Source organism: Lichtheimia ornata (assembly GCF_029851405.1).
Source record: "Lichtheimia ornata isolate CBS 291.66 chromosome Unknown scaffold00034, whole genome shotgun sequence".
In the NCBI taxonomy this organism is placed as follows: domain Eukaryota; kingdom Fungi; phylum Mucoromycota; class Mucoromycetes; order Mucorales; family Lichtheimiaceae; genus Lichtheimia; species Lichtheimia ornata.
In genome coordinates this window covers 19,628-44,791 of record NW_026695354.1, presented here as the reverse complement: position 1 = coordinate 44,791, position 25,164 = coordinate 19,628, and the positions used below count along the sequence as shown (strand labels likewise).

At 43.7% G+C, this 25,164-nt stretch overlaps 11 protein-coding genes and 1 non-coding gene across 12 annotated transcripts; 10 read left to right on the top strand and 2 right to left on the bottom strand.

Moving 5' to 3' along the window:
- Positions 1-2,362: 2,362 nt before the first annotated feature.
- On the top strand, positions 2,363-4,014 carry O0I10_007148 (uncharacterized protein; the record flags this gene model as incomplete). The annotated part of the gene is made up of 4 exons (XM_058487166.1): positions 2,363-2,474; positions 2,555-2,698; positions 2,771-3,103; positions 3,191-4,014. 4 exons carry the CDS (start codon positions 2,363-2,365, stop codon positions 4,012-4,014), a joined length of 1,413 nt encoding a protein of 470 aa, XP_058341981.1.
- A 58-nt stretch (positions 4,015-4,072) lies between these two features.
- O0I10_007147 (uncharacterized protein) lies at positions 4,073-5,451 on the bottom strand (the record flags this gene model as incomplete). The annotated part of the gene is made up of 5 exons (XM_058487165.1): positions 4,073-4,343; positions 4,401-4,512; positions 4,568-4,726; positions 4,785-5,082; positions 5,155-5,451. 5 exons carry the CDS (start codon positions 5,449-5,451, stop codon positions 4,073-4,075), a joined length of 1,137 nt encoding a protein of 378 aa, XP_058341980.1.
- Positions 5,452-5,611: 160 nt separating this feature from the next.
- O0I10_007146 (ribosomal protein L17) lies at positions 5,612-6,228 on the top strand (the record flags this gene model as incomplete). Its single annotated transcript, XM_058487164.1, has 2 exons — positions 5,612-5,824; positions 5,881-6,228. 2 exons carry the CDS (start codon positions 5,612-5,614, stop codon positions 6,226-6,228), a joined length of 561 nt encoding a protein of 186 aa, XP_058341979.1.
- A 2,633-nt stretch (positions 6,229-8,861) lies between these two features.
- On the top strand, positions 8,862-8,955 carry O0I10_007145. The gene has a single exon. It is a non-coding gene; the product is annotated as a tRNA-Ile (tRNA).
- Positions 8,956-9,661: 706 nt separating this feature from the next.
- Positions 9,662-10,864, top strand: O0I10_007144 (uncharacterized protein; the record flags this gene model as incomplete). The annotated part of the gene is made up of 6 exons (XM_058487163.1): positions 9,662-9,686; positions 9,740-9,802; positions 9,863-10,022; positions 10,086-10,424; positions 10,491-10,590; positions 10,652-10,864. 6 exons carry the CDS (start codon positions 9,662-9,664, stop codon positions 10,862-10,864), a joined length of 900 nt encoding a protein of 299 aa, XP_058341978.1.
- Positions 10,865-11,335: 471 nt separating this feature from the next.
- Positions 11,336-12,520, top strand: O0I10_007143 (uncharacterized protein; the record flags this gene model as incomplete). Its single annotated transcript, XM_058487162.1, has 7 exons — positions 11,336-11,416; positions 11,492-11,555; positions 11,613-11,774; positions 11,828-11,896; positions 11,951-12,313; positions 12,366-12,441; positions 12,493-12,520. The coding sequence occupies 7 exons, from the start codon at positions 11,336-11,338 to the stop codon at positions 12,518-12,520; spliced, it is 843 nt and encodes a 280-aa protein (XP_058341977.1).
- A 171-nt stretch (positions 12,521-12,691) lies between these two features.
- On the top strand, positions 12,692-14,710 carry O0I10_007142 (uncharacterized protein; the record flags this gene model as incomplete). Its single annotated transcript, XM_058487161.1, has 4 exons — positions 12,692-12,836; positions 12,902-13,158; positions 13,218-14,495; positions 14,558-14,710. 4 exons carry the CDS (start codon positions 12,692-12,694, stop codon positions 14,708-14,710), a joined length of 1,833 nt encoding a protein of 610 aa, XP_058341976.1.
- Positions 14,711-15,266: 556 nt separating this feature from the next.
- Positions 15,267-16,892, top strand: O0I10_007141 (uncharacterized protein; the record flags this gene model as incomplete). Its single annotated transcript, XM_058487160.1, has 4 exons — positions 15,267-15,452; positions 15,521-15,584; positions 15,650-16,021; positions 16,090-16,892. The coding sequence occupies 4 exons, from the start codon at positions 15,267-15,269 to the stop codon at positions 16,890-16,892; spliced, it is 1,425 nt and encodes a 474-aa protein (XP_058341975.1).
- A 543-nt stretch (positions 16,893-17,435) lies between these two features.
- O0I10_007140 (uncharacterized protein) lies at positions 17,436-18,920 on the bottom strand (the record flags this gene model as incomplete). Its single annotated transcript, XM_058487159.1, has 3 exons — positions 17,436-18,316; positions 18,385-18,534; positions 18,614-18,920. The coding sequence occupies 3 exons, from the start codon at positions 18,918-18,920 to the stop codon at positions 17,436-17,438; spliced, it is 1,338 nt and encodes a 445-aa protein (XP_058341974.1).
- A 2,346-nt stretch (positions 18,921-21,266) lies between these two features.
- On the top strand, positions 21,267-23,109 carry O0I10_007139 (uncharacterized protein; the record flags this gene model as incomplete). Its single annotated transcript, XM_058487158.1, has 5 exons — positions 21,267-21,387; positions 21,451-21,539; positions 21,607-22,593; positions 22,661-22,843; positions 22,909-23,109. 5 exons carry the CDS (start codon positions 21,267-21,269, stop codon positions 23,107-23,109), a joined length of 1,581 nt encoding a protein of 526 aa, XP_058341973.1.
- Positions 23,110-23,336: 227 nt separating this feature from the next.
- Positions 23,337-24,391, top strand: O0I10_007138 (uncharacterized protein; the record flags this gene model as incomplete). Its single annotated transcript, XM_058487157.1, has 4 exons — positions 23,337-23,520; positions 23,585-23,903; positions 23,961-24,140; positions 24,211-24,391. The coding sequence occupies 4 exons, from the start codon at positions 23,337-23,339 to the stop codon at positions 24,389-24,391; spliced, it is 864 nt and encodes a 287-aa protein (XP_058341972.1).
- Positions 24,392-24,493: 102 nt separating this feature from the next.
- Positions 24,494-25,160, top strand: O0I10_007137 (uncharacterized protein; the record flags this gene model as incomplete). Its single annotated transcript, XM_058487156.1, has 3 exons — positions 24,494-24,804; positions 24,856-24,933; positions 24,992-25,160. 3 exons carry the CDS (start codon positions 24,494-24,496, stop codon positions 25,158-25,160), a joined length of 558 nt encoding a protein of 185 aa, XP_058341971.1.
- Between the last annotated feature and the right edge of the window lie 4 nt (positions 25,161-25,164).

Below are 25,164 nucleotides of genomic sequence, written 5' to 3'. Positions count from 1 at the left end.
ATGCGTAGGCTGCAGGGATTGGAGGTGAGAGAGCCTTTGTTTTGTTTGGCAGAATCAAAAGTGTCATTCGGCAAGTTGAGTGGCAGCATATGTATAAAGTGCATGTGTGGATGATTGCATCTTCGTAATGGATCGGGTAGCAGCACGGTGACTACAACTAACGTGTCGATCACTTACCTTCATCCTGCAAAGGCCTTTATGGTAATAAATTGGATGATGGATTGGATGCAAAACAAGAGTGAAGCACTCAAGAGTCAAATCATCAAAAAGGGCATTTCATTTGCTTTTTCGTTCTCAGGGTCAATTGTTTGTTGCATATGCCAAGGTCAGCTTGCTGCTGGCATGATCTTTGCCTCAACATCTATGCACACACACAGCTCGATGGTCGTTACTTGTCGATCCAATATAGCAAACAATGTCACCTATAAAGTACAAAAAGGGGGAACTTGAGAGGGGATCCGCCTATTAAAACGACCACTGCAATATACACTCATATAACATCTTTAGGGAATCCCAAGAAGAAAAAAGCGTAATCGCTTTTGGAGTCGGCATGATGAACCGCATCAACGTCATATGCTGTTGGCTTGGTTTTAAACTCTTTTTCACCATTTAAGTGCAAAAGAGAAAGAGGCGGATCAAGGATCGGCATGATACCATCTGTGACAATAATGAACACACATTGTGATACTACTATTACTTGTGGGATGTATTGAACGTGAGTGCCTATGGGTGGGTGATCCATACATGCCGCGTAATAAAAGAAGGTTACATACGTTTGCGCAGCGTATCGCATAGAGTTTGTGTCTCATCGTCATATGCAGACCGATCATCTTATTCGTAAAGGTGCATGCAGCTCGCCTTTAAAGTTTGCAGTGTGGGTGGCGGAGTATGGCTAACGACTTGCATATATTCAACCATGACGACGTTTCAAGCATGGATCTGCCGATTACAACCGCTTTATTAGCAAACCATGCACAAATGATGAAAATTAATATGCTGGGGATGGTAATAGGGAAAAATAGAATGCTACTTTTTGCGTATGTGTGGATGTGTGGCACACAACAACATGCTCATTGCCATTCTAGAACAAAGAAAAAGGAGGAAATGCATTAGAATTGCCAAGACGGTGGTAGATGCAGGTGGCAAAGGACGGGCTTTGGTTCCAAGTTTCATCTTTTTTGAGCATGTGCCTAGCAGGTGGTCGTAACCATCGTCAATGGCCTTTATCTTTTCGACCCCAACATTGTGCCGTTTATGTACAATACCATTGTTTTTGTTATTTATGGTACAACCTCCCAATGTGTATCCGTCATCGTTCCACGAGCTATTGAAAAAGCAACATGGAGGATGGCGTTGGCACGTTGCCAACGTGGCTTGTTGCTTTGTGGACCCAATCGATCGGTTCAAGTGGAAATGGAAAAGGTCAGAGCGCAGGCTTCAAACATTGCCCGAAACACATGTTTCATAAAAAAATGACCGCCATATCAAGATGGCTTGTTCTATTGTTATTTTGCAAAAGTAGGATGTTGGATGCTAGTGTAAGTATTATTATACATTATGGAGGGGTATGCAGATGATGAATGCAGTGAGCTTGTGTATGGATGAAATGAAATAGGCGTTGCATGGGTGTATCCCGGGCGATAGAATGTGGAGCCTTGGGGTCTTTTTTACTTTGTCTTGTTAAAGTAAAAGACATCATTCTTGCATTCTTGTGCATAGTTGTATGCAAAAGCGCCTGCAGCAGTGGCGAAAAGAGCCTTCTTGCCAACTTGAGTGAGGGTGGAGCCAACAGCGAAACGAGAGAAGAGAGAGTACATGGTAATGGTAAATATGAAGATGTTGTCTTTTGCCACCTTTCAGGTACGGTGAGCTTTATATCTATTCGTCGTATCGGGAATACAATGGGAAACCGCGGGACAACGTTCATTTCCAGAAAAGCCCTGGTAGGGTCCTCTGCATTTTTTTCTTCCACCAGTCAGCAACGGCAAATGGCACATCCTTGGGGGACCGTGCTTACGAATCGACCACTTCTTGTACTAGAAAAAGAAGGTGGATCCCAAGTTTGGTAATGTTGCCGATGCGGAGCTCGAGTGCGTGGTATCAAGTGAACAAACCGGATTTGACGTGTGGCGGGAAAGGAGGGGTAAAAAGCCGAGACAGCCGCAACACTGGGATCGCCATTGTTTTGCTGCGTGTATGTTGTTATGTTGTTATGGGCACCGCGTGTATACATGTAATGCGTGTATGTTGTTTTCTTTCACACAGTAGCCCCCTATTCCCAATGTAGATGATTTAAAAACTAGAATGCCGTCCCTCTTTCCTTTCGAATTTTCTCACTCTTTCTTTTTTTAAAAAAAAAACCATGTTCTTCACTAAGACCGCACCAGCGAACCCTGTAAAGTCATTCAACCTCAGTGTCATTCCCAGCGGCCAAGACCGCGTAGTAGCATTTGGCCCTGGCTCAGTAGTCAATGGTATGCTCCTTCACGATAAGCAACTTGTAATAGTAGAAGTGGTAATGGATTGAACAACTCATTCGTATTGTCATTGTAAGGCTCTGCTGTACTTGTTCTAGACCGCCCTGTGAATGCACACAATATCAAAGTGCTCTTTAAATGTGAGCAATACGCAAGCGGAAGCAATGAAAGAACCACGCTCTTTAGCGTGGACGCCTATGTTTGGGGACAAGCAAGATCAGGCATGTTGGATTTCTTTATCTCTCTTCCATAAACAAACATATCCCCTTGAATACTTACACGCATTCCAATAGAGGGTGTGAACCTTGAATTGGGCAAGGGAAGCCACATGTACTTGTTTGCTATCAAGCTGCCCTTTGTGAATTACCCACCATCGATCCACAGCAGCTATGTTGAGCATCATGTTGAATATACATTACAAGCGTTCTTGGACGTAGAAGATGATCATGCACCAAGCTGCATTGAAAGCGCACGTGTTCCGATCATGTATCTTCCGTTTGTCACATGCATTCCCCTACCAGGAAGCAATCGTCCACAACATGGTGCCAAGAACAACCAAATTTTCAAGTGCGATGATGCTGAAGTTGAAGTTGCTGCAGAGCTTGTCAAGCCAGCGTATTGCCCAGGTACGTAAACGAGGATGATCGGCATTGTGCATTTTTGCGTATGATACGTTGAACTCATGTATATGGATGGATGAATGTCCAAATCAGGCGACCCATGCACCGTCAAACTCACGACAAATAACCGTTCCGGCAACAAAATTAGCCACATGGATGTATCACTTGTATGCAAAGTAACCACGAACGATGAGACGGGGCAACCAAACAACACAAAGCACCATACGCTGCAGACTGAAACTTTCTTTGTGGCCATCCCAAGAGATGCCAAGGAACATCAATCGGTGTTTTGCTTCAATATGCCAGATGACATGATCCCATCCACCAAACATCAACAGGCTGGCAGGTTCCTTGAAGTTGCTTATGAAGTTGTTGTTACACTACCAATATCGGGTAGCTCGCATGGTAGTGATACTACAGCCTCTTCAACGCCATCCGCTAGTTTATGGCCTTTCTTTGGCAATGCACAACCTATCATCAATACTGTATCCTTGCCGGTCCTTGTATCCACCGTTCCTGCTGGTTTCCCCATTCCTTCACAATTATCTCAACCACTTTGTACATTCGATGAACAACCTGAGCCACCTTCATTCATACCCAACATTGAATCTCCTTTGCCAAGCCCATCCATGCCCATGATTTCTTCCCCCGTGGGTAGCTGGGCTGGTAGTCCCACAATGCTCGAATTCGATCGTCTTTCACCATCCACTTCCATCTCTGCAGCAAGCAATGATATGCAAGACATTGATCTCGCTGGTGCTGTTGTGCAGCAAGATGCATCAGGCCATTTGATGGTTCCCTCTTCTCCACGCCCTGACAATACAAGATTCTCAACCAATTCCTCTACAGATGATTCACGTCGTAAATCCACAGGCTCTGCAGGTGAAGGCATGGGCATTAGTGTAGCTGTTCAATAATCTATTCATGTTTTATTTATCTATACAATCGATATAAAGCTCGTTCATATTTTGCTATTTACTGATGCTGCTTCTCTTCTTCTTCTTTGGGCCACCATTCAGGGATAAAGGGTTGTAGCTGCATATCGGTTGCTGAAGGCACCGCAAATTGTACCTCTGGTTTTATGTGTTCGAGTCGCATCAATGCAAGGCCAATGTTGTGAATACCCGATCCCAATTTGCCCACACTACGCTTGCTAGCACCATCAGCACGCTTGATATCCATTTGTGGTTCGAGTGGTGAAGGCCAATAGGATGATGCACGATCCACTTGAAGACTTGATGGCACACTAGGGAGTATTGCTTGTGAGCTTATGATAGGATTTGCTTCCTGCTATACTACCAACCTTTCATCCTTCTTGTAAAATTGCACAGGTACAATGCGTTTGCGTACAACGCCAGTGTGATGTGTACGAATCGTCAATTCTTGTCCCAAATAACATCCCTTGTTGAAATTCACTAGAGTAAAACGTTTGGTTTAGTCCTTCGTTTATGTAGCCATCCATCTACATACCTCCATTCATGTAATCAAAGTTGGATTCAAGAGGCAATGCATGTTCAGGAACTAGATCCGTTACACCTTCAGGGATGCCATGGAGGATACGACGGATGGTATATTCGGATGAAGGGAGCTCCTTGAAATCACCCTTGGAAGAAAGAATACTGCCAATATCTAGAAACATGAATCGATGAATATCAATCTAAGATTCATGCAATGAGAAAAGACTTACCCTGATCTTGAGGAAGAATAGCACGATATCCAAATCCAGGTACACGAGGATCCACACATCCAATGTTGGAGAATCGATTGTCGACATTCATTGTTGTCAATCCATCACCCCAAATGCTCCATAGCTTGTATTCTTCAGTGGCGTCTCTTACTTTGACCTTGGAACGTAAGATGTAACGCTTGAGATGCTTCAATAAGCCTGTCGTTGCTGTGGATGCACATTCAATCATAAACTTGGGTTGAGGAAACTCGTTGCCATCGTTGATAGGATAAATAAAAGCATCATACAACATGCGACCCTATAAACATTATCGCACACGTGAGTTTTCAATGGCACCATACATAAACCATGCAATGCATAGATAACATACTTGAGGAGTCAAGAATGAAGTGAAGAATCCATCACCTCCTTGGGCAATCGAAGGCATGTTATTGGTGATAAGACCTTGCAAGAACTTGGCTGTATCTGGTCCTTGAATTTCCAATAGACTGCGATCGGGAATGGAAGCATAACGATCGCCGGTATGAAGCTCGTCCTTTTCCTTCACATTCAGGGTCGTTGTGTAGGTGCGACGTCCACCAAGTTGAATTCCAAAGACATTGCTGATAGCGACACGTTTACATTGCCAATTGAAGCTGTGAGCGACGAGTCGTGGTGTTGCAAACATGGTTGGCAGGGTGGAAGAGAGTAGTTAGTAATATACACGCAGCGGACCTCACCAATTGAGTTGAGCTTATACCACCCACCCACCCATCCACCAACCCCCCACATAAAATACCGGCGGTCACGTTTGCTTTGCTCCTCTTTCACTAAAACACTTCTTCACCATGTACCACGGCAAGCATCTTCGTCGACTCAATCGCACCTCCTCTCACCGCAATGCTATGCTTCGTAATCTCGTCTCCTCCCTCATTGAACATGGCCGCATCGAAACCACCGTTGCCAAGGCCAAAGAGATCCAACCCATCGCCGATCGTATGGTGACACTTGGTAAAAAGGGCGACGTCAATGCTCGTAAACAGGCACTGAGCTACCTCAACGTAAGCAAAAAGGGAGCGTATGGAAAAGTAGCAATTGACTAAGTGGTCATGTATAGAGCCGTGATACAACCATCCCTAAGCTTTTTGGTGAATTGGCACAACGTTTCGCTACTCGTCAAGGAGGATATACTCGTGTACAACGCATCGGCAATCGTTATGGTGATAATGCACCTATGGCAGTGATCGAATACATTGATGGCCCAACCGATTTGAAGCGAGAAATGACTGTAAAGACACTCGCATCTACATTCGCCAAAACTGGTCAACAAATGTCTGTCAAGGAGATTTCTGAAAGCACTGGTCTTCCCAAGGCTGTCGTCCGTGATTTGAAGAAATTGCAGTTCACCAACAGCATAGAGACATTGGATGAGGCAGTTAGCAAGGAAATGGCATCACGTTCTTAAATGTCCCTTTTATTCATATCTGTATATAAAAATGTAATAGAGCATCAAAGAGAACATGTGGATTGACAATGGGGTATCATGCTGGGTATTCGAGAATAGAAATGTGATGTTTGGTTTGGTATCTTGATGTTTAAAGAATGATTATGGAAGTCATCAGGGGCAATGGAGATTAGGATAATGGTATCGCTATGTGGTAGTCTTTTTGGTAATACGTCAATAAGCACGGGCATACGCATACAACAGAGGAATCATGATTGAGCTTTGCAGTTCAACACGTTTTGAATGAATGCAGCATGACTTTATATTTGCTTTGTCGAAGAGGCGATATGAAAGATGCTGTTGTGGATGATTCCAAATGAGAGTCCTATCCACAAATCTAAGAATGCCATTGTCGGCCATTCGTCGTACATGTGATCATATGATGTATAAGTGAGGTGTTCGTGTATTGTTGTAGTAGGAGAAGTGATAGGAGTAAGTGATACTCGGTAAGGGTGTTTATTCTTGGGAAGATGAACTAGGAAACTAAGATTGGATAGTAACCAAGGCTAACCATACACGAGCTGAGCCTGGGTGATGGGTACACGTGATTATTCATGGACACGACAATAAGACACGCCACGACCATAGACCCCATTTCATTAACCATTAGAGCAGACGTCTCTTGTAATGGTATCCACTCGTTTTGATTTTGGCGAAGGATAGGCTTCGTGGGCCACAAATCATGGAAGGGTATGATAGATGTGTGATGGAGTAAGTGATACTCGGCGATCGTAAAAACCGCCGCGAGGAAATCTCCCTTCAGCAACAATTAGTGCGAAGCGTCCTATTGTTATCCACAAGCGTCCGTCATCGCCGTAGCCATAAAATTCACTACATGACATTTATGGTTCTTGTTAACAATACCAATACGAAATGATTGACATGCATCAAATATGACGTTACCTCCTGGTCACTGATGATATGAGTCCTAGGCAAAGAAGACCTTCGGCCTTTGGGAAGCTGTCATCCAGACGACTATTGTTGTCAACAAGCAAAGGACCACGCCACTGCTCATAATCGGCGTCCAAGCATGCAATGAGTTGCTCCACTATGACTTTGGTATCCCTTGTCATGCGACCCGTCGCAAGAATAACCTTGGAAAACCCGACAGGCAAGGTAATCTTGAGTGGTAAAGGATATTCCAATATCGCGTTTTCCTCCCATAATAAGGTTGGATAGCCACCAAAGAGTACCAACCATCTTTCCATCATAGACCGCTTCCATAATCCCGGTTGAGTAACGATACTCACCGATGACCATAGTCACACTATCATTATGATACCCTCTACCACAGTGCTCGGTGTAGGAAAGATTTATACTCGAGAAGAGGAACCAGGAAACTAGGTTTGGGTAGTAACCTAAGGTATAACCTTACAAGAATTGACCTTCGGTACACATGGTAGAACATTGCAGTAGTGGGAGTGGATGCACGTCGAGCTAATACATGAGTTAGTGACGTTTTTGACAATGCATATGACGAAAAAGTCTTACGTGCCACCGGCCAATTTCTTGATTACATGCAAGGGCGCTTCTTGCATGCAGCCGCCTAAATCGTAAGAAGCCGGTACGAAATCAGCAAGGCCTAAGTCTGGATACCCTGCCATGTGAGTCGATGTGCCTTCATACAAAACCATCTTTTTACTAAAAACGTACCCTTTGGTGTAGAGCGGCTAATATGGAATGCAAAAGAGAATGATTAGCATATGAAAGTCGCTCCATATCAAAAATACTTACCAGCATAAGAATTTCTTATAAAAGACATAGGTAGAAGTACCTATCCTCATCTGATAACAGGTGTTCCCATACTAGGTTCTCCATACCAATTGCGTTTGTTGCAAGGGCCGCTAGTAAAACATCTGCCATATAGCTATCATCGGGTGCGTTCTCATTTGATCTTCCTCGCCAGCTGTAATTGCTATATGGGCTTCATCCATGACAATTCTTAGTTTCATGCAACAGCTGCAAGGCCACAGATACGAACCACAACCTGGATGTTTGCTGGCACTCGGTAAAAGTAGCGTATCTTGTAGCTGTGAATGATACAGTGGGTCCCATTTCGAGGTATGTAGCACTCTGTTGTTGTCCCATGCGTTCCAGTCGTTGAATATCCACTACTTCATTTTGTCGCCATGCCAACACGCGCAAGCGCTGGTAGCTAAAAAGAAGCAAATGTCGACAATCAGCATTTGACACCAACATTGCCAGCTGTCGGCTTACCATTCATACGAGAACAAGACGTGGCTGCAATAATCGAATTGGATATAAGAATACACGCATTGGTATTGGGATTGCAGTAAAGAGAACAAAGAAAGGGCAAGGACTAGGAGGCAGCAGCAGTCGGTGAGCCAAATCAACTCTCGCGAATCTGACTTGGAATTTCCACGAGGTCTAACAAGCTCGAACGTGGTTGGCCCTTTGCCCTTTGAACGTTGCTATGGATACAAATTACTCAACATTGAGCCTCCCAAATCACTTCCCATTTACACTATTACACTCCTCAACATATCCGCTATCGTATGATGTCAATAAAGAAGGTGTTTCCCAATTAGGAAAGTGACGGCACCATCTATTTTGTAGCACATGTGGCTTGCGAGGCTCCTGTAGCTCAGCGGTTTAGAGCGTCGTGCTTATACTTACACGTATACCAGAGGCACACGAAGGTCGCGAGTTCGATCCTCGCCTGGAGCACATTAAATTTTGATATGTGTGTTATCCGGGAAGATCATCCTGATTTTTGATGATCTTCATTTCGTTTTGATCGATCTTGTTTTTGACAACATCACAAAAAAAGTGTCGGGATGTGCATGGGCGTGTCACATTTTGGCAGTCTCGCTCTATTCCCGAGATTTACTTAATCCTGTCCATTGTTTTTACGAACCCGTTTATAACCATTGCCTTTTATTAATGGTCGTTGCCATGATCTACAGAGGCGTACGAGCATTCTTTTCCATCGTATGAATAGTAGACTGAACCCATGATTACATTGTGATATGCATGCATTGGATATCGATCAACATCCTGCAAAGATGTAGCTGTCAAAGCAATGTCGCATAAAGTGTGTTACCAACAATATCAATTAGGATGCAAGGAAGATAGAAGAAAGGATTGCTAACAGGCAATCTGTACTCATGGATGGTTGAATAGGGTCATAAATAGCATCATTTTGAAAGGGAATTGCTTCATTGAATAAGGTTGTGCATTTACAAATGAGAAAGGAAGGAGTTGTTATTATTATGATCTAAGGGTAGGCATGTCGCCATGAGATAAAAGTACTTTACGCATTTCTGGAGGAGGTACTCAGTGTATGGATGCGCAGCATAAATGTACCAGGAAATGCCAAATTGGATAAATTCGCGTGTGCCTGTGCATCGGTAAATCCCTCTTGCTCTGCATTATGGACCAATACGTGCATAGAGATCGTAAGGCAATCCCTCCACCCTACCCATTGCTTTATTGACATGGCAGCATTTAGGACTAGAGGAGATCAAGACTGACCACCAGGACACAATACGAACATATGAACGACACAAAGAACGTAAGTCGTTGAGATCAACCTTGGACATGAAGGAGAGGACTAATGTAGGGCGATTGGCAGGTGCAGAAAAGGAACTTGGCAAGCAAAAACGCATGTTGAGAGACCTGCAGGAGAAAAACACTTTGCAAAGCGAGACCATTGAGAGACAAAGGGAGGAAACCAAGAAACTTCAGGATCAAGTGAGGAGGCAACAGCAAGTGATCCAAGATATGGAGGCATTGTAAGAATATGTGCTTGTGAATGGATGGATGGCTTATACATGATCGCTAACATGGTAATATAGTATCGTCAACCAACTTGGAATTCCTGCATTGGAAACATTCTACCAGGAGGGCGGCCATTCACGTACCGTTGAACGCAAAGAAACGGATCCTATACAAGTATATCGCCAGCCTATCCATACACAACCTGATCCAGCACATACGCACTCTGATTCAGTACACACTCAAAACCAACTTGATTCGATACCCACACAAAAGCGACCTCATACAGCACAACACAAACCGACTCCCTTGGGTGAAAGCCAACACCAGAACATATTGCCTTCTCAAGATCGCAGCGAGAAAAGTACATATACCCTATCCAAAAAAGATCCAAATCATTCAACTACACGCTTGACAAGGTATATACAGGATTTGACGAGAGGATTGGTAGTATCAATGCAAAAATCACTAATCATCAATGATAGCTCTACCAAGAATCAATCAGTGCAACCCTATGTCGAGACCGTTAGGAAAAAGGACGAAAGAGCAAAGCTTCACGGTGCATCTTGTAAATGCTGCTCCAAGGTAAAGCGAAGTCGTGATCACATTTGTAGTGCAACTTCTCACCTTATACCTGTTATCTTAGTACTACAATGCTTCTGGTGCACTTCCTGGACCAGATGGAAGGTTATTAACGCCTGAGGAACGGATACAGTCATCATCACGACATCGATCACGATTCAAAAGGGAAAGGACACCGCCGGCATTTTGGGATGATTTGGATTTCATTTCCTCGCAACAAGTGAATGGGCAAAAGAGTCCAGATTCACCGAGACGGTCAAATAGCTTGTATCTATAGTCGTCATTTGCATCCTAGTCAGCTGAAATTATATAAACATCATTAGTTTTGGTTGCAATCAAGGCTCTCTTTATGATCAAAAAGTAATTATCTGCAAATCGATATCTAGGCAATAATAGACTGCTGATTTGCAATTCGTTCTGATCCATGTGACAGGCCTCAATGGCTGTGAAGGGGAACCATCATGAAAAAGGACGGTATACAAGATAAGCATTCAATTGATTTCATTCATCACTTTAAAAACAATGCAGCGCTTCATTGTACTTACGTTTATTATCTTATTTGACAAAGGGCTCTACTTCCGGATGGGGCCTTGTGATGTTCATGATCCTCTTTTGTTCTTCAATTGAGATACGACCAATATGCGAGCGTCATGGTATCGAAAATCCCATTTTTGTGCACAGCTCTCAAATCACAAGCGGGGTCATCCAACCTATTTCCGCTTGACTCCTCAACTCCAGACGTTCACCAATGTCGCTTGAAAAAGACACCCTTCATGTCGTCATTCGCTTGCCATTCAAGCGTCCTCAGGGCTTCATTGAACCACCACAGGTTATTCTTCATTCTCTTTCTCGCTCTTGATGCTGACCCATGTGTGTGTGTGGAATGCTTATCGGTCCATTCTAGATTCGCTGGACTGACGAAATGGAGCAGCGGCTACGACAATATATGAGTCAAAAGTATACCGACTGTAAGGACATACTTGGAGAGCATTATTAGGAGTTGTCTACTAATAACACAATATTAGGGAACTATATTGCAGAGCAGCTTGAAGTACCTGTATCGTATCTTGTGCGTCATGCGGCTTTCATTTACGAGACCCAACTACGCGGAATCCACCAGCAATTGCGCATGAATGATAAATCAACGACTCCTCCGCCTGCTCAACGTCAATCAAGCCGACGATCAAGTAAGCTATATCCTCATTCAAATGGTATCCCCCTTATTGATACATATACAAAGCACCTCGTAGTAGTGAAACAGTAGATGATCAATCAACACCAACGCCAACGCCCAATACAACAAAACCAGGTATGTTGTTCAATGATCCATGGAATAAGACGAGTGCTTAACCAGCTTGTTTAGTAAAAGATGATGCCATGATGCTCTCTACAATATCCAATGTGGAGCCTCGAGTACCACCAGTCGCTTCGGTTGTGGAGGAATCATTGTACAAGAGCTCATTACAAAGCAGTCGAAGCTATTATTCCGCTGAACAATCACTTGAAGACGATCAAGAAGAGGATGAAGAAGAGGATGAGGATGGTGATGAGGCTTTTGCAAAGCAGTTTGAGCAATTACAAATGGAGGAGCCTGCTTTTCTTCCTGTAAAACGCAATGAGTCTTCTTCTTTTGCGTTGGGTCATGCAAGGCGGCGACAACAACAACAACAACAACAGCAAGCTGGAAGATCAGATGAAGAAGCAAGTAGATCAACCATCAGCCTAGGTAAATGATTGTTACAAGCAATGGGATAAGGTTCTTATAGTGTCGTATATAGAATCATCCAATGCATCCGTCACACAATCGGCATTGGAAGATGCTCTTTTATCACGCTTGAATCATGGATCCAAAATGTAAGGCAACAGGACAAGTACTTTGGTATATAATTAATCTCTTTTTATTAGGTCATCTATGGCAATGTCTAAACGATAAGAGGTTACCAATATATGTAGTGTTCAATCAAAGGATGAATATAAGCAGGATGGACACCTGTCAAAATCATGAGTGTATGTGAATGAGTGGAGTGGATCGGCTGTTGAATGGTGGAGACAAAATCTTATGCGTGCAGCTCAGGTAGCAAGAGCATCAAATCTTTTTCTTGTTATGGTTGAAAACGACAAGCTCGCTATCCTACTTGAGTGGTTCAAGGACAACAAAGTTTCTTGGGACAATACAAAAATCGACGTTCGTGCAGTGGACAGTGGCTTTGGTGTATTCGCCTTGAAGGACTGTCCCGAGAATGAAACCCGTAAGTCATCGATCGATCTACATCGAGTTCCTTCCTTACCTGATCGATCTTGTGTGTATGTACAGTTGTCAAGATCCCCAAGACATGTATCCTATCAGCAAAGTCCACGGGTGTTGCCAACATTCTAGAAGACGAAGCTATCGAAGGTGGTGCAGCCCTCTCTATTGCTGTCATGTATGAGTTGGCTCAAGGTACCGAGTCGCCTTGGTATGGTTACTTGCAGGCTCTTCCTTTCTCCGAGGATCTTCCCATTTTCTGGAGCGAAGCCGAGAAAATGTTGTTTCAGGGCACTGAGCTCGAGGATGTCGTCTTTAATGATCAGGTATGTATTCAATGTACACATCAACAACTGCATCAGGTGCTAATAGATATATACATCAGAATGACCTCAACGATGACTATGAGACTGTGGTGATGCCTCTTGTTGAACAATATCCCTACATTTTCCCAAAGGACAAGTTTACCCTCGAATTGTTTTGTCGCATTTCAACCTTGGTCTCGTCGCGTGCATTTGAAGTCGATACCTATCACGAGACAGCCATGGTCCCCTTTGCCGATATCTTCAATCATCGTAGTGGCGATGAAGATGTTCATTTCCAAACCGACTTTGACGTATGCGAAGCCTGTGGCGAATTGGAATACTGCCAACATCAATATGCCGAATACCTTGAACATGGTAGTGGTGATGAAGACGAGGACGAATGGAGCGATGTAGAAGGTGATGATGATGATGATGATATGGAGGATGCAGCATCAGTTGAAGAAGAGGAGGCTGAGGAGGAGGAGGATGAAGCCTTGCAAGATTTGGAGGAACTTGAAAACGCCAAAGTTGATTTCTGGAAAGACGAGGAAGATGATGACGATGAGAATAAGGATACCTGCGACATGGTGTTGGATAAACCCGTCAAGGCTGGTGCTGAAGTTTTCAACACGTATGGTCCACTCCCCAATGTTATCCTCTTGAACAAGTACGGCTTTTGTCACGACGACAACAAGAATGACTATATCTCTGTTGCTCAAGACAATGTCTTTTCAACATGCATTGAAACTGTACGAGATGAGCTCTTCGGCACCAGTCAAGCAAGTGAAGAAGTGATCGAGCAAATTGTGGAACGTGTTCGTGAGCGATTCGAGTACTTCTTGACAAACGAGCCTATCCTTTGCCCCAAGGAAGATGACGAGGAAGATGATGAAGAGGATGATGAGGAAGATGAAGATGAAGAGCATGATGAAGAAGAGCATGAACATGAGCATGACGGCGGCTGCTGCGGTTCTGAAGACAAGGATGAGGAACACGATCATGGATGCTGCGAGGATGATGGCTGCTGTGGTGGTGGTGAAGATCGATCTCCCCCTTACTTTGCCAATGTTGAAGGCTTATATGAAGATAATCTCATTTGCTTGCTGCACATTGTCTTTGTGGATGAAAAGTTGTTCGCCAAATTCCAAGAGAACATTGAAGAAGCTCTCAAGTACTTTGAACAGCTTGCCAAAGACAGCGAGGATGGCGCCAAAAAGAAGAACGGTGATTTGCTTGAAACCAAAAAGATGGTGTATACCGTATGCAAGCGTTTGTCAGAATTACGTCGTCAAGATTACTTGGATGCTAGCGGCCGATGGGTACCTATTGAGGAAGATATCCAAAAGCGAGACAACGAGGTATGTAATACAAACACCAAAGTAGGTCTGAAAGTATAAAGGTCTAATCATGATGTTCGTAGACGAGCAACAAGCGACAATATTACGCTCTTACTTGCTACATTAGTGAGAAGAAGATTGTCCAACGATCCATCGAGTATTACGATTCAAGGATCAAAGCTTGTGAACTTGAAGCTAAATCGGCATCCAAAAAGAAGCAAAAGAGTCGAAAGTAGCCGAAATAGAACATCCTTCATCATCATACACATCTTGTACAATATAAAACATCTGATAATGATATCTCATTCATCTCTTCTTTATTCTTATTTGCCATAAACAACTCCTTGTTCAATTGTACATCATTGTAACGGTTCTACTTGATCATAATAGTAGTGTCAAATGGATGAGTGATGTATCAAACATAAACAGAGCACCATGATGGCGCCACCGAATGCTACGGAAAACGTTCCGAGAAATCCCAGGAACCATTGTTTGTGTAACCGAACCAACTTTAAGAGAGGATCCAGCAATTTTTGTGTGTAAAGAAGCCACGGATAAAGTAAAAGCTACAAAATACTAAACATAGTACATGAATACGCGCAGCAGCAGCAGCAGCAAGTTGACACGCCATGTACATGTGGCAAGAGGTGATATTGTATCATGAGATCATTCACATACCTATGACGTATGATATCCCGCACGCGTTTTTCCTTTTCTGTATTTCCATGCGAAGGGGTAGAAATACGGGGGCCATCTTCCGATGCCACGCGATGTAACCTTTTTTCCTTCTTTATGTTTTCTTTCAATCCCTTCCACGCGCTGACAGGCAGCAACAAGACTCCTGAAGACAAAAACTTGACCACCTATCTTGAGTCTGAACGCAAGATTGGCGCCGCATGGTTACGTCTCGCTGATGATCGCCGCATTGCAGCCAACCATCTCAAAATGTTTGGTCATCCCTTGGGTGACGATCTCACAGTATGGCTTCTTCGAGCACTGATAATACACACACTGTATGAGCTAACTCTCTCTCTATTCTCTTTTAGGATGTCACAAGCAAATTGGGAGACTTATTGACCGAGTGGGCTGAAATCATGACCGATTTTGCTGGTAAGTAGATGTCCCCTCTTTTCATCATAGAGAGTAAGGTATTAAGGACATATGAATGGATGTAGGGCAATATGATCAATACCATGCTACGATGAAATCCATTGCCGATAAGGAGGCAACCGTACTTGGGGGTCGAGAAAAGCGTCAACGATTGCAAGAGACCATTCGCAAGCATGAGGAAAATCATCCTGGTCAAGTGGATAAGTTGATGGAACTCAAGGAGCAATTGGCCGAGCTGGAGCGTACCAATGAACCTGCCGAGGTGAATGCAAGCAATTTTCAACGCATTGCTACTCGAGAAGCCATGTACCTCTTGTTGAACGGGATGCATGAATTCGCAAGCAAAATGGACATTATCGCATCCTTTGGCAAATACATTGTGGATGAGCTCGATGTAACCCCTGTTCAGCCTGGTGAAGAACGTCCACCTTATAAAGGTAAATCTCTCTCTCTCTTTCTTGGTATTGAAGAAGAAGGGTACTGATGAATGCGCATTTTCATATAGGCACTGAACAAACCACACGTATTGTCAAAGACGCCAAACGATCCATCACCAATTGGAGACCTGATGGCACCAAACTACGTCGTACACTCACATCACATCATGGCCAAAACCCACTCGTTGCTGATCGTTCGGTTGAAGACAAACAATTACCAGCACTACCACCAAAAAAGAAGGATGATGAGGATCAAGTGGAAGAGGAAAAGCCCAATGTACCGGATGAGGTGGATGAAGAACAGCAACAAGAACCTGTAATGGTGCAGCAGCCCCACGACACACCTACAACACCTCATCCTGATCATTCCTTTAAACCTGATGAGCCTATCAACAGCAACACTATCACACCCACCAGCAGTGCACCCAATAGTCCTCCTGGTAGTAATCGCAATTCTGGAGCATTTGGTGTCTTTGGACCTCCATCCATTGGTGTTGGTGGATTTTCACCTTTGCTCTTTGATCAACAGCCACACAACATGTATCAATTCTATCAGCATTATACTCCTCCTCGTCCTTATGAAGAAATGGCCCGTCAACATCATCATCCACCCACTCATTTATCACCACACGGTAGTCCTTTCTTAGGCCCTGGTGGATTTGTGATGCCCAACGCTAATCCCAACTTTGTCCATCCACAACCTTCCCTTTCTACTTCAACCATTGGAAGTTTACCTTCTGCTTCAGCACCACAACCTCATTCAATGCCAAATGACGACAATGATGATGATGACAATGGTCATGGGTCTCCCAAACCTAGCTCCTCACCTACTACTACAACGACGACAGAGCCCAAAACCGAGATAGAATAGAGACATACACCCATCATTCATTCATACCACCACCATCACCATTACCTCACTCATGCAATGTACTATAACCACATTTATCATTTACATAGACTTCAATCGTATTATGCCATTTTTTTAAACAGTGACTGGTTTGTCCCTTTTCATTATAGATGAGTTGTGTGTGTATATAGTTGTGTGCGCCTGCCCTTTTGATAAGGAGAAAAAAAAAACAAAAAAATTGAATAACAATCCGCCAAGGGTTAGATGGGAGAGAGAAAAAAAAAGTAGCTGCAATGTTGCTGCCAATGGTTGATGAAAAAAAAAGACGATACAGAGAGAGAGAGAGATAGAGTGAGATAGAGATAGGGTCATGATGGGGTGTATTGTGTGTGAGAGTGTGTGCTGGTGAGTGTTGAGTGTGAGTGTGTGTGTTTTGATGTGTCGTACAAGAGTCGTCTATATAAAACGCATGGTATTTCCATGATGGTTACTAGCAAGATGGTCTAATACACAACCTATAAGTAAACTGGCTTCCCTTGTATCTCCCCATTTTTATCCAAAGACTTACTCTTCCTTCTTTACAACATCACCTTCTTCATTGGAAGTTTCTTGAGTCGTCTCCTTGGGTGGTGAAGAGGTGGTGGTGTCCTTTGTCTCGAGTTTTACATTGGCCGCCAATGGTTGATCATCTGATTTTTGCTCCTCCACTTGCTCTGACTTGATAGGGGCCGATGTAGTGGTTGGGCTAGTGGTGGTGGTGGTGGTAGCGGCATTGGTAGTGGTGGTAGTAGTAGTGGTAGTAGTGGATGCCTGAGAGACAGCTGGCGTGGTAGTGGTGGTGGTTGCATTAGATGTATCGGGTGTTCGATCTAACACGGCGCTGCAAAGTTGCGAGAGGATGTTAAGCTTGGAACCTTCATCATCCGACTCGGTGGTAGTTTCAGGCTTGATGGGGTTGCTGTTTGGAGTACCAACACCATTGGGAGTAGCAGGGCTACCTTCATGGGATCGATGTTGTGCACTTTGCGCATCAGCCTCTTGTTGTTGCTGGGGTGCTTGTTGTTGTTGCTGTTGCTGTTGTTGTTGTTGGGAGGAGGCTGCGTCGGGACGATAGCCATAGATGTTTGGAGAAGGTTGGCCATGTTGAGGCGAAAGCATGTTCATGGCAGCTTGATAAGAAAGCATTGTGTTGGGAGGGTACATTTGCTGAATAGCTGCAGGAACCATATAAGCATGTGGAATCATGGAAGCTGAGTTTTGATAGCTGACAGCAGCTGCATGGAAAGCAGCATCATAGGTTCCCGATTGGAATGATGGATAAGCAAGGACACCATTGGCAGTACGCACACCTGCTGCTGAACCTTGAGTTGTCGGAGCATACAAACCAGCAGGAAGTGATGTTGCAGGTGTAGAAGCAGCCGAACCATCAGTAGAACCACCATCTGCTATACATAACGCATATAAGGTTTAGTATCCTTATCCCCCCCTTAGCTTACTGTTATATTTGTCCTACCTTGTTTTCGCTTCTTGTATGGTCCTCGTTTGATTCCCTTTTTGCGTTCCTTACGAACAGAATTGACACACGTGTCTTGCAATCCATACTTTATACAACGTTGGCATGGTCGTCCATCATCACACTTTTTGCAAGCCTTTTGACAATTGACTAGTAGTCCCCACACACATACACCCTTATCAGTCTTTGGATCCTCTTATCCACAAAGAATGTATATATACACACTTACCACAAGCATTCTTGACCTGCTTTCTCTTTGGCTTGCCTTGAGCATTCAATTCAGGTGCTGCTTGAACAGGGATACCATTGGCTTGAGCGAAACTTTGAAGAGCAGCAACAGGAAGAGACAATCCTTGTGGTTGTGGTGGCTGTTGTTGCTGCTGATCAACAGCGGCACTCGACGTGGCCGGTGACTGGGAGGTATGTGGCGAGTGAGGTTGTTGTGGCTGTTGACCTTGTTGACCTTGCTGTTGCAAAGCTTGCTGTTGCGAGGCATTGTAGCCACCATAGAACTGAGACGAATGAATAAATTGCATGGTCAAGTTGCTATAGACGACGTGTTAGTAACCATTGAGTGTGAGAACCAAGCAAGTTTACTTTGTGGCAATCAACGTACAAAGAGACGAGTGAAGGGTGTTTACAGATGGCGTTTACTCGATTCGAGGATTGGGTTTCGACAAGAAAAAGCGGATTCCAGGGTTGCACAGGCGAATGACAACTCGAAGGTTAAAATGCGGAATGAATCTCAGCAAGAAGTGGCTATAGCAAGTACAGGTAAGGAGAGGACTAGAAACAAAAGACCAGAGAGCGAAACGGTGTACCAGCTTTCGGAGACCCAATGAATGAAAGAGAGCAAAAGAGGCACACACACTTCCTGGTGGATGGCTTTTACACTGCAGGAAGAGAAAAATTTTGACCCTTGTCCGGCCCGGACCTTTTCTCGTTTTCTATACATATCCACCCATCATCATCCATCTCTTTCTTTTTTTGGTTTCTCTCATCATCCTTCCCGTTGGTTCATTAATAATGATATCTACATCTATTACTCTCTTTTTAATACATAGCTCTTTCATCCTTCTTTCTCCCCCTTTTCAACCCATCATTTGATTGGCTATCCCTCGCTTTTATGTTTCATTATTACAAAGATTCCATAATGTTCCAAAGAATGTTTATTCTCGTTCACGTGAGATGTACAAGTGAGAAAAAAATAGAGAAAGGGAGGAGAGTTGGGGGGTAAACATGCTTTTTGACGTGATAAACCACGCGAGCAACATGCTGTGTTTCAACTCTCGACAACACCTTTTCTTGCATTGAGCGAACTCATTCATGTACCACAATAACAAAACAAGCTTACATCGGTACATGTTTGTTGTGCTCAATGCAATATCATGAGCTAATGCATTGTGTCAAGTATCAATCAATGAATGCACCTGATATTTGAACCAAGTAGGCAACCATTGCATTACACTTTCCAGATTGGTTGTAGTGCTACTACATTTATTCGTCATCATGTTACAAGCATTATTGCTTTCTTTGGATGAAGACAATGGATGTATACTTTTGTATGCTATCAGCATAATATGATGATGGATAAGAAAACATATCAGATTATCGGATGAAAGAGCCTTGGTAGTATGGAATCACAGCCAAAATAGCTTTGCTGCGATTGATTCACTCCATGCTTAGCATTAAGGGTGACACAAGTCGCCAGCGGGGAGCTGCAAAAAGATACACGTGTCTGCATCTTTACCTCTTCTTGTTCTTCAATTCCTTACAACCATCATCATGGATGAAAAGAAGGCCGAGTGTGTGGCTGTTCCCACCATCGATTACCAGCATCTACCCACTCTAGCTCCTAATCCATCTTCCCATTGCACTACTAGTGGAGCTCAACCTTCATATCATCGTTATCGTGCGTATTCATAGACAACCAACCATATATATGGGCCCGCCTTTAATATTATAAAGATAGGTTTCATGGTTCTAATGATTGGAGTTGCCTCCTTCGTGACTACCTACTTGGTTACGCACTCATTCTGGTTCTCTCTTTCTCTCTTTGTTCATAATTCTTGGGATGTGTTAATGCCTACTACTACTGCTCAACCTTGTCAACATGGTATGTGTTCATAAACAACTATATACGTACCATCTTTGACGTAATTTAAATAGACTTCTTGACTCTTCTACTTGCGGCCGTTGCTTCGGTGGTTACTTCGGTGGTTGTTTACTCGGCTCTATGGTTTGTTACCAATACTGTCACTCACGGACGTTTACTTGCAGGTATATGAATGTTGTCAATTCATTTATTGGAATCAACACTTATACTGGGCATGTAGCATACGAACCAGGTTTCGCGTCATTCATCATCTCAATCCTTCTTGTGTACATGTACCGCAATAACAAAAACTAAGCATAATGCTTTGGTATATACATTGTTGCGTGCGACACACGATGTAATGTCCCATGCATCTTTGGGATAGCACCTGATCTCTGAACAGGTTGAGGCAACAGCTGTAGTATTCTACCTTTAGGATAGTGGTGCAATGATAGTGATACATTTGTTCATTGTGTTACAACAACAATAATCTCTCGGGCGGGATCAATGCATGAAGTGTCCTGTATGATACCAATATTATGTAATAGCAAGAGCAAATAGGTATGGAGTTATAAGTGGGCAAAAGCCTTGGCATCGATTTAACGTAAGCTACGCTGTCAAGAAAGCCGCGGTTGATTAACTGCAGGTGCATGATTAGCATTAAAGGTGACACAAATTGCCAGCGGGGAGCTGCCGGCTCTTGGCAAAAAAGACACGAGTCTGCATGGGCAGCGGCGGGATCTTTATCTCTTCTTTCTTTTTCTTCAATTCCTTTACAATCATCATCATGGATGAAAAGAAGGCCGAGTATGTGGCAGTGCCCACTACCGATTATCAACATCCACCCACTCCAACTCCTGCTCCATGTTCCCATTGCACTAATGGTGCTCAACCTTGTCGTCGTCGTCGTATGTAACTTAATTAGATATACACAACATCATCATGGTCTTTAATCTCTTCTTTTTCATAAGGATTCTGCTACGTTAAGGCTCTCTTGATTGGAGGTGCTGTTGCCTTGTTGACTTACAATGCCGTCTCCCATTGGACCTCTTCATCGCAGGTACACACACTCTCTCACACATGTCAATGTTAGCATTGAGGTCGCAATGAGCTTATATTGAATGTAGCATACCGACCAGGTTGCTCTTGAGCACGCATCATCTCCTTTTGACGTCAAGCACCCTGTTGGCAACTTTGGCTATCCCAAGGACGCACCTGGTTACGAACAAGTGGATGAGCTTGCCGATTTCATGAGCTCCTTGCAAACAACGCTTGCACCTCATCACAAGCCCCAATTTGCTCCCGAATGCTGTCCACATCATCCTACAACAAAAGATGTAAAGAAGGGTGATCATCATAAGCACAAGAAGCAGCATCATCATCATCATAAGCATCACCATCACAAACATCAACATCAACAGCGCGATATGGAAAACCTTCCCAGCTTTGAACATCGCCATCGTCGTACGCCTATGCCTCGTCGTGATCAACCTCATCATGATGAACCAAAGGGATGTCCATGTGCAGCTCCTCCACCTCCACCACCTCCACCAAGTGATGTCAAGAAGGAGGAAGGAAAAGAACATCAACTCATCCAACGATTCCAAGGTCCTCCCCCACACTCGTTTTGTCCTCCCAATGTTGAATTGAATGCTACCTCCACCGTGTACAGCTTTTCTCCCGAGGAATTCAATCGTGCTGCTCTTTACATTGGCCATGGCTTTGTTGATAGCGGTGATGTTTATTTTACAAAGTCGGGCAACAAGAACATCAACGACATCAAGGTCAAGGTTACAGTGTTGCACGGCAGCGACTCCGCCCGTGATAAGGTGACTCTTTCAGCATTCGACCATGATGGCCAATACGTTGTGGAAATGCGTCGTGACCTTCCTCGTCACCCATTCAAGAGAGAAGACAACAAGCTTCCTCCTGGTGCTCCTGGTGATTTGTGTGTCAAATACAAGGTCGAGGTTATTTTACCCGCTGCTTTGGAGTCTTTTGAAGAGTTCGATTTGCGTGCCAAGGATGCTCATGTTGGCAGCTGCAGTGGTTTGCAAACGGTTGTCTTTGATCGATTCATTGCAGGTGTCGGCCGTGGTTACCTCAACTTTGGTGTAAGTTTTTCTCTACATACGTGTGTTTAAGTTCAATTTGCTCAACATTCTATGTTTTCTTTCTCAGGGTCTTAATGCTCAATTTGCCAAGCTTGGTGTCTTGTCCGGTCATATTCGTGGCAACTATTCAGCTTCCAAAAAGTTAGCTGCCGGCGTTCTTCATGGCACTACCGAGTTCACTGCTAAGCCCATCGTTGAAGAGACTCGTATTACCTCCATTGTGGGTCGTGGTCAGGCTTCAGTCAAGGTGGTAAGTATCCCGTCCCCATTCCCAAAATGATACTTGATTTGATCATTCACCACTTTTTTTATTAGCCTGCCAATGTCTATGAGGGCGGATTTGTTGTACACAGCTCGCATCAAGGTACACCTGCTGTTCAAGCACCCAATCCAAAGGACTTGCATATTACAAAGTACAGACACGATCTCAAGAAGGGTTATTACAAGGCCGACGACACTGGTTCTTTTATCGCAATCCACAACAGACACGGCGAAACCAAGCTGACATTTGCCTAAGAGATATGGGTTGAATGCAATAAATTCTGTCATTGATTAACCAACCTCCTTTCGTTCCTTGATTCATTACACTCAGGGACAAGGGGGTCATTGTGTGCGTGCGTGCGTGTATCAGGATCACTTGTTGGCTACAATTTGTTCATATTACATTCTACAATTCTAATACACAAATATAAAACCACCGATTCGCCATCCATTCGTCTGTTTTTTTGCATATACCCATTCTCATGTTCGCATTCATCATACTTGCATTGTACTTTTCTTGCATTCATGCACAGCATTTCTACGGCGTCGATTATGGTGTAGATCCTATAACATGTCCAACGTTGGAAGATATGACCAATGACTTTGCCATATTGCATCAATACACCGATCGTATTCGTATCTTTGGTGCTGACTTATGCAACCAAGGTCTCACTTTTCTCTCATCAAGTTTATCATATCGCTAACCACTTACACACTTTTTTTTCTACAGCTGAGTTGGCATTACAGGCCACACAATCCTTGGGCATGCGACTCTATCTTGGTATTTGGATTGATGAGCATCCAGAGACGTTCGATAAAGAATTCGCCAGCTTGCAACGAGCTATCGAGCACCACAATCTGGACAATGTGGATGGCATCATTGTTGGCTCAGAAGTGCTTTATCGTGAAGATCAAAGTCTAGGTTACCTTATTGATCGTATTCGCCGTGTGAGGAACGCAATGCAAGGATACAATATACCCATTACTTCGGCGGATACTTTCAACAAAATCACACCTGAGCTTGCCAATGAGATTGATTTTGTCATGATGTAAGCTACTGGAAATTGGATTATTTCAATCGCTTAACAAAAAGAGGTGTTTGTTAGCAATGTATTTCCATATTGGGAGGGTGTATCCATTGACAATGCCGCCAATACAGTCCTGGATCATTATCATGAAGCAGTGAATAAAGCCAGTGGAAAGGTTGTCAGGATATCCGAAACAGGATGGCCTACTGCAGGAGCCAATTACATGGAATCAGTGCCATCTCCTGAGAACCAACAAAGGTAAATGGCGATGATAACAATGAATCCACCACACACCATCACTAACAACAACAACAATGACTCAATCAAGGTATATGCGAGAGATCTTGTGTCGTACACAACAAGCAGGGATCGACATGTTGTGGTTTTCAGCCATTGATGAGCCATACAAGAATGATGTGGAAGGACATTTTGGATTTTTACATGCCCAAGATCGTACCCTCAAGCCTGCTTTACGCATTCAGCAACAAGATTGGAACGGACCATGCTGAATTTCTGATCCCGCACATGTTCGCTCATCGCAGGGGCATGAATTTCAGTTGCATTTCAATAAAGCGTACTTTATTCTCTCACACATACATATACCAGTGACTATGAGTAGTGCAAACCACAGCAGTGATATCCCTCAATTTGTCGTTATTCGTGATCAAGTCCACAACACCTACAAACATCCCATTGTCCATTACGTCTTTGAGGATGAGCCGTTTCCAGAGGTCACCAAGGAGAATCTCATTCTTGTCGATTTGGACGACAATGCTCAACTAAGCGAAATCGATAGTTACAGCCCACACTTTCAAGTTATCGATTGTCGACTAGACCACAATAGTACAGTGTATGATCAATTTGATGGTGCCCATGATGGTACAGGCTTGATGACCATTGAAGGTGTGTCTGCACCGAAAGCGTAAGTGTACATCATTTGTCCATTGCTGCATCAACTCATTTATCAATATAGAAATGAAGCTATTGAAAGCCTGCAGCCTGTAAGGAATCTTGACAACTTGCGAGAAACCATCTTCAACTTTAAGACAAGGTAAATGAAAATGGATCCATCCATGATGGAATGCCAATAGGGTTAACATCGTTGCTAGAAATGAAATGGTCAAGCGTGTCTTTGCATCGTCGTCATCATCACCATTCTCCTCTTCCTCACAGCAACAACAACAACAACAGCAACAACAACCCCGTCCATCTTCCGCAGCTGCTACAGCATCTTCTATATCATCATCATTTGAGTGCCATTCTCCAAATCGATCATAAGGAT